At 39.6% G+C, this 10,643-nt stretch overlaps 1 protein-coding gene across 1 annotated transcript; it reads left to right on the top strand.

Annotated features, from left to right (window-relative positions):
• The first annotated feature begins 4,489 nt into the window (after positions 1-4,489).
• Positions 4,490-5,451, top strand: LOC147884099 (flavonoid 3'-monooxygenase-like). Its single transcript, XM_087398144.1, has 3 exons — positions 4,490-4,695; positions 4,774-5,026; positions 5,194-5,451. The coding sequence occupies exons 1-3, from the start codon at positions 4,490-4,492 to the stop codon at positions 5,449-5,451; spliced, it is 717 nt and encodes a 238-aa protein (XP_087254270.1).
• The last annotated feature ends 5,192 nt before the right edge of the window (positions 5,452-10,643 follow it).

Here is a 10,643-nt window from a genome sequence, read left to right as displayed (position 1 = left end):
CCCACCTCTCCTTCACCCCTCCTTCACAACTTCTTCCCCCTCTGCCTTCACGATCCATTCAAGGTATCTCCTTTAAATTTCCTCTTCCTGTCCTAGATCACTTTTCCCCTCCAAAGGTCCTTGTTCCAAGAATCGAGTATGTTCAAAAAATTGTAATGGATTTCAGATTCAATAGTTTAATAAGGTTTGTGGTCTTTAAATGTAATTTTTGTTATTTGATTGTAATTTATGAAGTCATGTGATTTTAAATTTTCTAAATGCAAGCTCATTTTATTTGTTATTATGTGTTGTCTTTGTATGTGATTATTTTTATTTGCTGCCATTTTACCATGTATATGTGCTAATGTTATTGAGATTGTACCATGTAATAGTTTTATTTGTTGCCATTTTACCATGTATATGTGCTAATGTATTGGCATTCATATTTTACCATTTATATGTGCTGATGTTATTGACATTCAAAAATTATTAAATAGCATGTTTGATACCTTTAGTACATAGCCAAGTCAAGTGTGTTTTTATATTTTTAAATGCAAGTTCATTATGTGGTCTTTTGTAAGTGATATTATTTTTGTTTACTATCATTCTAGCATGTTATATGTGCTAATGTCATTGACATTTACATTTTATATCAACATCTTTGATTTGGTTAACCATTATGAGATAGTGAAGAGCTAGTTTAATTATTGTTACTATTTACACTTTCCATTACTTGTTGCCAGGTAAGTGTTTTCAATATATTTCACTTCATGGATTTTGTATTTAATTTTTTTTTAAATATTTACTTAATTTGATACTATTGTGAAACATGGTAGGTTTGTATGTTGTTTGCTGATGTCAATGTTGTGTTATATTAGGTGAAAATTGTATGAAACCATGGAGGTACCTAGGAGTAAGAAGAAGATGGACATCTATACTTAAATTGATGCAAAGAATGCACCATTTCTAAAGAGAGTCAAAGTGATTTAGTAGGTCTTCAAAATCAAGGAAAAGCACATGTGGATTTGTGGTTAGATGGAAATATATATCCAATAGATTGACATTCTTGTTATGCTCCACAATTCCAGCTTTATAAACTTTATGTGTAAGGGTGAGAATGGTTTGTTAGAGTAATGTTGAAGGTTAAATGCTCATGGAGCAAGTAGCCTTCACACTCATTAATCAATCTTTGCTTAATAAAAGAGATAGAAGGATTGCAATATGAGAGGCTTGGAATCAACATTTGGTATCATCTATGCAAGATACAAATGTTCAAATGGGTGAGAAAGAAACATGGTATGCTGGCATGGAGAAATTGAAACATTAGATGCTCAGTTGGGAGAGAGCACTACAAATGCAGTTTACTTACAGATGCAAAATCCATCTCTCTAAATGATGAGATTGGGAAACTGAAAAAACATTAGCACTCATGAAAAATACTCCTATGGGTCCAAGATTTACTAAGAGGAAATTTTGTCCAATGGATGGAATATCCAAGGAAATTGGTCACTGGAAGCATTGAGTGAGAGCTTGTAGAACTATTTTAGAATTGATGTCTATTTATGATGAACACTCTAGTCCTATGGCGGAAGTGTTTGTGAAAAATGTTGGAATTTGCTTTACAACATCCCAAATTCAAAAGTCTAAAGTTAGAGATAACATTCAAGTCAGTGAACAAAGTTGTGAAACAATTTAATGTAATTAATGCGCAAGGAGTCTATGATACTTCAAGTATATGTACAAGGGCATAACACATAATATAGTCTCATCTTTAAGAGCTTAAACAATGGATTTCTTTTTGTAGGAACAAAAGTTAAAGCCTCGCTTCCAAAACCAATTTGAGTGTACTTAATTTAGTCGATGAGCCTCAACATATAAATGTAGTACACTAACTGTGAAACAGAAGGTTGGAGAGTGTAAAGACTGGAACTCACTATTGACAACAGCCTTGTGATGGATTTTCAAGGAGTTGTTCAACACAAGGTCTAGTTTTACGATGGATGTGGCAAAATACAAAGGGACAACTAATGACTGTCCTAAAGCTTGATGAAAGTGAGGTGGTCAAATTTCAAAATTTAGAAAGAGCCAACTTGACAATGGTGAATAAAATAGTGGATGTTTGTGGATAAAGCTGAATGGCTCAATAAAGTTGCTTTGACAAGTTTAAATTGATTTAACTATGAAAGATTTAGGGAAGCAATGAGAGAATTGATATCATTCATTGTAGAAATCATGGGGGGCGTCACATATTATGCAACACATGGTACTGCTTCTTATATTGAAAATTTGAGCATTACCCTTACGTCGGTTCATGTTGGTAACATCATGTTCATGTTTATATCATATTCTTTATGTGCACACACTATGGTTTGTGGAGGAGGGGGTGTCTCTATTCATTTGGAATAATCAGTTACTTGAAGATATTGACAAATCACACTATAGAACAAAGGTATCCTACTTCCAGAACTCAAGGCAAGGTGGTCGTATCACCGATAAAAAAGTGCCTTCACAAAATGTTTGACTAGTTTTATAGATGTTTGTTAGCTAGGACTCTAAAGAGTGGAAGGCAATGGGAATCAAGAATTGCAAAGTTAGTTCATCTTCTGACAAAGATAAGGAGATATGCTGCTTGGAAGTCATCCACAAGGAGTCGAGGAGTTGCACTTTGGCTGCAACATAGAATCAACAAAGGGAGCTATGGTTCCATGAGGGTTCCATAGAGAACTTGAATCTACTCAATGAATGAATAATGTTCTATGATGAATAAAGTGAACATTGTTTGGATTCAATCAAATTTTCCAAAATTTGCAAAGATTGATGTAGTTTGGCCCACCCGGGCACACACACCTCTATGTGTGTGTGTGTGCGTGCGTGCATGTGTGCATGTGTGCATGCATGCATGCATACGTGGGCGCGTGTGTGTGTGTGTGTGTGCACGCACGCGCTTGCATGCACATGCACATGCATATAGCTCTTACTTAAAGAGGGGCTAAAAGTACTCTCTTAAACAATGAACTTAAACTCAAAGTTTACTCTTGTGGGGGTCACTGGGATAAATATGTCCCTATCATGTGAGTGCATCAGAAGGACATTTTTAATTTTTTGGAGATATTTTTATTTACAAAGGCTATCACCTAAAGGATTTGGGAAAAAAATTATAGATTTGAATATAAAAGGGATGTATATAAATATTACAAAATTTAAAGATAGGGGATCTTACATATACCACTTAAACACATTCGTGTAGAAGGTCACTTCTTAATAAGATAGCATGAGCAACATCTTAGCCTTCTTCCTTGAGCCTTGTCCCTTAGTAGTATGGAATCCTCTAAGCATACCCAAGAGGATTCTCCTACACTTCCTAGCCCCCCTCCAATGTCCCTTGTTCCATTCCCTCCACCATCCCCTCCATCCACCAAAAGAAACCTAGTCCATCTCTTCATGCACAAAATACTTGTATACGTAATACACATCATACCAAGAAACCTAAGCTACAAAGTCAACCATCATCATGACGTTCAATTCACAAAGAAACCTTGCAAGCTGCCCTTATTTACTATTATATAACATGTGGTATATTAAATGTATGACAATGATTGCACACCATGACTAAATTTATTCTACCCCCTTAATTAACTAGACCCTTTCCTTTTGATGGTTGTTGCCCTCCAAGCCATTGTATTTTAATGATCAATATTGGGGGCAATTATTTGTCTTGAAGCATAGAAAGCAATCACTAAGATATGACCATACTTGAATGTAAATGTAACTAAGATTGGTAGCTAGCTCTCCAAAGTGCCAAAACACATTTAAGTTGTGAGTTTGTCTCATACTTTGTGAAGGAATCCATTAGGATATTAAGTCGTGAGTGGTGACTCTCGTGAGTTTGTCTCATCCTCGAGGGAATCCTTTGTGAGGGAATCCCATACATTGATTAGGATATTGTAAAACCATGGAAAGGCATTGAGAGAGAGACCTTGAGAGTAATAACAAGTCTTTTCCCCATGGAGTATGCATGCTTGTTGGATAGCTCTTCGCTTGACCTTCCTGCAATGCTGGCTTGCAATGCTGGCTTGTTTCTCACCAGCTTGGCCTGCAGCTTCTATGAGAGAGATTGAGAGAAAGAGAGAGAGAGACCTTGAGTGTTGATCAGTCCTTACCCAATGGACTTATATTTAGCTGCTTCTTTGTGGGAATTGCTATCCCATATAAGCTCTGCACTCATCTTTCCTGTGTTGCTCCTCACGTTGGCCTACAGCTTCTACCTCCATTTTGCATTCCTTCGTGCTCGTCGCCTTCCCCCCAGCCCCCCTGCCTTCCCCCTCATCGGCCACCTCCACCTCCTCCGCAATTGCATCCCTCATCACGCTTTCTTTAAGTTCTCGCAACGCTATGGTCCCATCGTCTTCATCAGACTCGGCAACGTACCCGCCGTCGTAGTCTCTTCTCCTGCCCTCGCAAAACACGTCCTCCATCACCATGACAACCTCCGTTAGAAGTCGCCCAACGTATGAAGTACAACAATAGTGGCTCGGTTTTAGTGGATGCTAATGCGTGTTGGCATGCCATTCGCAAGCTCTACACACAAGGTATCCTCTCTGTGAGAAGCGTGCAGCTGTATAAGCACATCAGAGACGAGGAGATCACGTTTCTCATTCAGGATACCCGAAAACAGGCGGGCTCTGCTGTGCGCATCCGAGAAAGGGCGTTTTCACTGTCCGTAAACATCGTATCGTGGCTTTTATTTAGTCGGAGGGCAGACTGACGCTTCTCTATTATCCCTGACTTACTCAGAGCTGGGTCCAAGTTACTGGCGTCACCGATTATAGGCGATGTGTTGCCTTACCTCAAATGGTTCGATCCCGTTGGACATTGCAAGATAATGGATGTCCTGTTCAAGAAGTGGGACGCTCTTCTGAACGGAATTGTCACAGAACGCATGCAGCAGACGGAGGATAAAGTGTCAAAAGACATGCTCGCAACGCTCTTGGAATTCAACAGAACGATCAACGCCTCTGATACTACTCTCGTTAAGGCTATGCTTCTCGTAAGTCACTCCTCCGCAACTATCGCCTTTACAATAACACTCAATCCGTAGCGACGCTTCTCGCAAGCAACTTCTTCCGCCGCTGCCTGTCGTCTGTCATATTTCGTGCATGGTGCGAGGCGAAGTATTTAATCATCACAATCTCAAACGACCGTTCTATTGGGTAGGAACTATTGGGCGCAGGGACAGAGACGTCTTCCAGTACGATAGAATGGGCGATGGCGGAGCTATTGCGCAATCCAGCAACGATGGAGAAGCTCCAGGAAGAGATGGATCGTGTGATCGGGAAGGATCGACAAGTGGAGTCGTCCGATTTCAAAGAGCTTTCATATCTGGAAGCTGTGATAAAGGAGACGTGGAGACTACATCCACCTCTACCAATGCTAGTACCGTACCCCATTATGCAAAGCAAGCCACGTAGATAGGAGACTACATGTTACCCAAGAACACTCGGGTTATGGTCAACGTCTGGGCCATAGTCTGGGCCATAGAGAGGGATCCTAGCTTCTGGGAGAAACCTGATGAGTTCCGGCCAGAGAGATTCATGGCGGATGGAGAGAGCAAGGGCATAGGCGTGGGTGGCCGTGACTTTGAATTGTTGCCATTTGGTAGCGGTCGTAGAGGATGCCCTGGGATCCACTTAGGGACCGCTGTCGCCTTCCTCGGCATTGCCAACCTTGTACACAACTTCACCTGGAGGTCACCCACCCCCATCTCCATGGAAGAGGCCTTTGGCTCCAGGCCTTTGGCTCCATCTCTTCCCTCCTCCACCCAATACTCCCCATCGCCACATCACGATGCCCCCTCCCCACATACTCTCATATCATACCCACTACTCGTTGACGCTAGCTCAAGCCACCCTCTAAGCACAAGTAGCATGTTAGCCCAATTGATGAGAAAATGTGCTCACAACAATGCCAAAATAGGTATCACACTATAGAGAAAATTGCAATTCCTTAATTAGTATTTGGTAAAACATATTATTTACAAGTGCTCTTTCACATTCTTGTGTTGGGAGAATTGTTGCATATAAAACCCTGCCTCTAAAACAAAATATAGATTTAGGCTATGGGTGCTTCGATGCACTTGCCTCTAACAACAACTGTGGCATGAAGTGCTTTCTCCTCACCAAGAATAGCCACAACACCAACGTCACAACAATGGGGACGACTAGGACACACTTCAATGAGGTGTGAGTGAGGGAAAACACTAATAGTAGCTACTAGAATCCTAGAAGTTGTCATTGTATTGCTTGGACTGCTTGCCATATGATTCTAGGGTCCCTTGTGCAAAAGGTGCATAGAGTAGGATCAAGTGCAAGAGTGTCGTAACATGGAGGGGTTCTTGAAGGAGATGTTGCGAATGGGATTCCCAAGAGATCCCTTTGTTGTTGGTGTACAAGAGTCTATCACAGTTGAGGCATTGGATTTCCATGGTGTACTCCATGATATATTCAAGATGAAGTTGCTCGAGCTCATGGGGTGAAATAGATTCAATGATCTAGCTAGCAAAAGAGTTGAGCTGCTCATGGAGCTTCATGGCATCCTAGAGCATGTTGTTGGTCATGATATCGTACTCAGGGATGTCGATGAAGCTATAGCTGAAGACCCAATCTAGCAAGTACAAGTTGGGCATTTCAAAATCAAGAGGTCCTCCATGGGTAGGATGAAACTCAAGGTCATCTACCCAAATGCTACAATGGAAAATTTTTAAGGTCACAATGTCTACAACATAGAGCTAAGAGAGGAAAACATTTGTAGGGAATTGAGGGTAGGGAGAGTCTGTGACATTCACATCTAGGAGTGCTAAAGTTTTAAGGGTCAATCCCCAACAAGGTGTTGCTTTAGCTCTACATCAAGCACATAAGGGAGGAAAGAAGAAGACAAAAGACAGTTGGACAAGTGATAATGATTGAAATCAAATAAGCTTCCAAAAAATGGGGCACCTAAGATGGACTGCAAATAAGATATACATGGAGAGGTTGGTGGCTTGCTAACCCTCAAACATTCAACTACACAAATGGGGTGCCACATAATTATCCACCATGCCCACTAACCCATGTGTCTAACTATGCCCCTAACCAAGATGGTTGCAATCCATCATCTCAACAACCTACATATGTACGTATGTACATACATAAGAATGCATAGGTATCTAAAGGAGCATGAGAGGACATTCGATGGTTTCTATCATGCCAGATGGTCCAGTATGCAATAAATCTAACCCTTGAAAACAAAGGGTTATAGTTGGCAAGCGAGGAGTGAGATAGCCTGAATATCCAAAAGTGCTTGGATAATGTATGCGAAGGGAAGTGAATCGGAAGGCCAACTGATAGGGTTGCAAGGAGATCCTTGGTAGCTGAAAAAGTCCATTAATTGTTTCCTCTAAGACGAGCCGTGCATACAATGTACAGGTGCAATGTGCATGCGGCATCGGGCCTGTATGGTTCCCATTGGCAAAACCCCTAGTAGACACAACTACATGAAGACCTTTTGCTTTAGAGAAGTCCCATTCTTCCATAAGGAGAACAAGCATCTTGTCCACCATATGAAAGGTTTATTCAACCACCAAAAACACCTATTTCATTAATTTTGGACTAGTGCACTATCCAAATTCGTTTTGTGAGATAATTTTGGATAAAGCATTTAAAAAAAAGAGGCTCTTATAAAACAAAACTTTGAGTCAAAAAGTAAGATTTTAAAAAATCAAATTAGAAAAAATGACGTGACATGTTATTAAAACTAGAGTACATTAAAAAAAGAGGACTTCATGTTGTTAAAAGAGACAAAAAGTAAGATTTTAAAAAATCAAATTAGAAAAAAAACTGGAGTACATTTAAAAAACTAGAGTACATTTAAAAAAAAGCATGAGACATTTGTACAAGAAGTAGATCATATAACTCAAAGCCATATGGTGTTAAAAAACACCTTCCATTAGCTCAGCCTAGAAGATGTCATCTTTGTCTCTCTTGTCTATTACAACTTTACATTAGAGAACTAAAAAGTCTTTGTGGAACTGTAGTTTCATTTCTTGTCTATTACAGTTACTTTAGAAAACACATAAGTCTATGGAATTAAATTTCACAGTTACTTTAAATTTCTATGGAATTAAATTTCCATCACTTGACTATTAAGTCATTAGAGAGAGCATATATCCTCGAAAGTGCCTACTATGGCATTGGCTTCATGAAAACAAGCAGACTTTAAACTTGCAGGCCATGCGTAACCAGGGCTGCCATCGCAAATCTCCTCACAGACTCTCCTCACAACTTGTTTCGAATCTTCCGCCGACTTGTAAGCATTCAACAACTCTTCTTTTCTCTCTTGGCTTTCCTCATCTTCCCCATTTTTGTCAATACAGCTTCTAGCCACCGCCATATCCTGTACGAAAATTTAACTCGTTCGCATAAGAAGTACGTGATTGAAAGAAGCGAAAAAGAAAGCTAAGGATATTCACCTCTTCTGCTGAGTTCAAATCAAGCAGCCATGTGCATAACATATCCTCCTTGAATGATTTTCCCTTCATTGGTCCATACAAAAGAGATCTAAGACAGAATTTGAGTTCAGTAAATGAAGTCGGGTAGTAACTAGTCATTGTCTTAGAGGGAAAGTGGGAGAAGGAGAGTGAGGGAGCGATAGCGAGGGATCCACAGTAAGCTACCCCTCCTTCAAGAGTGATAGAAAGTGAGGGAAGACATAAAGTAAAAGACGAATACAAGTTAATCAGAAGGACTAGGATCTAAGAAATAAGAGAGTGTTTGTGGAAGGACTACGATGGAAGAATACAAGTGCACTAAGGCACGATGTGTTCGCTATGATAAGGATAAGGGTTGGAATAAAGTGAGAGAAGCATTGGAAATGCTCTACTTTAAGTGAGTGGAGACTGTCCAATTGAATAAAATTTTGCAGAGCATTGGGAATGCTGTACTTTAAGTGAGTGGAGCATTGGGAATTGATACTTTGCCATGAAATATATTACAAATATTACATCATCACATATTCATATCAGAATTCTCATCACAGAAGGTTATATTTCCTAATAATCACATCATCACACATTCATATCATAAAATTGTGTGCATGAAATAAATATATAAATATCATGACTAAATGCCACTTAAGTAATAAGTCAGAAATTGGTGTATAATCAACAAAAACTACATCATGATTCATACATTGCAACAAATAAATGTCAACCATAATATTCATGGAGTAAACAACATCATGAGAATATGCTCCTCATGCATATATACAAACACAACATCATACATGCATCACAACTCTTCTGATGCTTCTAGTGGAGACTGTGGCAACTCTTCTAATGCTTCCAATGGAGGCTGTGGTGCTCTAGATGTACACTCAGTCTTGTGTAGTATGTAATGCTTTCGGAGTAGACTCAGTATCCTCTTCCTTAAATGCAAGCGGAGGCTGTGGCAACACTTCTGATGCTTGCAGTGGAGGCTGTGGTGCTGTAGGTGTACACTGAGTCTCTACTTCTTCTGTCGTGTGCAGTGCTTTCACAGTAGACTCAGTCTCCTCCTCGTCTCCTCTTCCTTAAATGCAAGCTCTCATATTGCTTCAGTTGCACGTTGTATTCTAATGGTAGCAATTAGGTCTCGAATGATTTCAGCCCTAAACAATTGTATATCCTCCTCTGAATATTTGAGCTCCAAAGAGTCTTCCGATGAGATCTGTGGCTTAAGTGAGAAAATTTCTTTGAAAATCAACATGCAGTTGTAGGCAACTCTCCACCCACAACTATGCCCATCTTCCTGCTCTACTACTAAATGCTTTTGGAAGTCTAGCGAGTCTTTGTACAGTCCTATTTCTCTGATAGCAGATACCAACTTCTTAATCGACCTGCTCATCATGACATATTAAAAAAACTTAGTGTGTCTATTACATAAGGTACATAATATAGAAGTAACAACAGATTAATAGAATACTTACGTTTGCACTGAGCCATGAAAGCCTGCAATCGAGTTAACAAACCAACAATAGTTGTCTTCAAGGTCCCAAACCACCAGACTCCAATGTTCCCTACACGAATAATTAAGAACCATTATTATTTAACACAATGTTGCCAGTATAAGATGAAAATAAAGGTTGCCATGATACTTACATCTCGTGATATGCCATAAATAGGACTCACATGCCATGTAAATGTAAACCCTGTAACCATTTACAAACATCGGCTATCGTCTTTTTGCTATCGCTAAGTATAGGAGAAAGGAGGGAATCCAATATATACACACGGTTTTGTACGGCTCTACAAAATCGTGAGATAACTATACTGCACCAACAAATAAATGAATATTAGCTTATTAGATTTAATCAAAATATTGAATTATCAAGCAGAGAAAAAGTTTGTATCAAACCTGAGAATGGCCATCATAACGTTGTTATTGACCTCATTTGAAGCTCTAGAGAGGATTGAAATCTCCTCTCCCCCAAATTCAAGATACTGAGGTCTATGTTGAATCATAACCTAACATTAAAAGAGCTTCCCAATTCTTCCAATGAAGCCATGTTTGTAGAGTTGAGGTCTTCTATCCCCTTTGACTCTTTGACGACATTCATTTCGCACTCCTGTGAGCCATTATCTATTTGCCTTGTGG

Source organism: Dipteris shenzhenensis, chromosome 27, assembly GCF_047967505.1.
Source record: "Dipteris shenzhenensis isolate YYH24624 ecotype China chromosome 27, Dip_SZ_1.0, whole genome shotgun sequence".
NCBI lineage: Eukaryota > Viridiplantae > Streptophyta > Polypodiopsida > Gleicheniales > Dipteridaceae > Dipteris > Dipteris shenzhenensis.
Note: the sequence above shows the minus strand (reverse complement) of the source record. Positions and strands in the feature narration are given on the sequence as shown.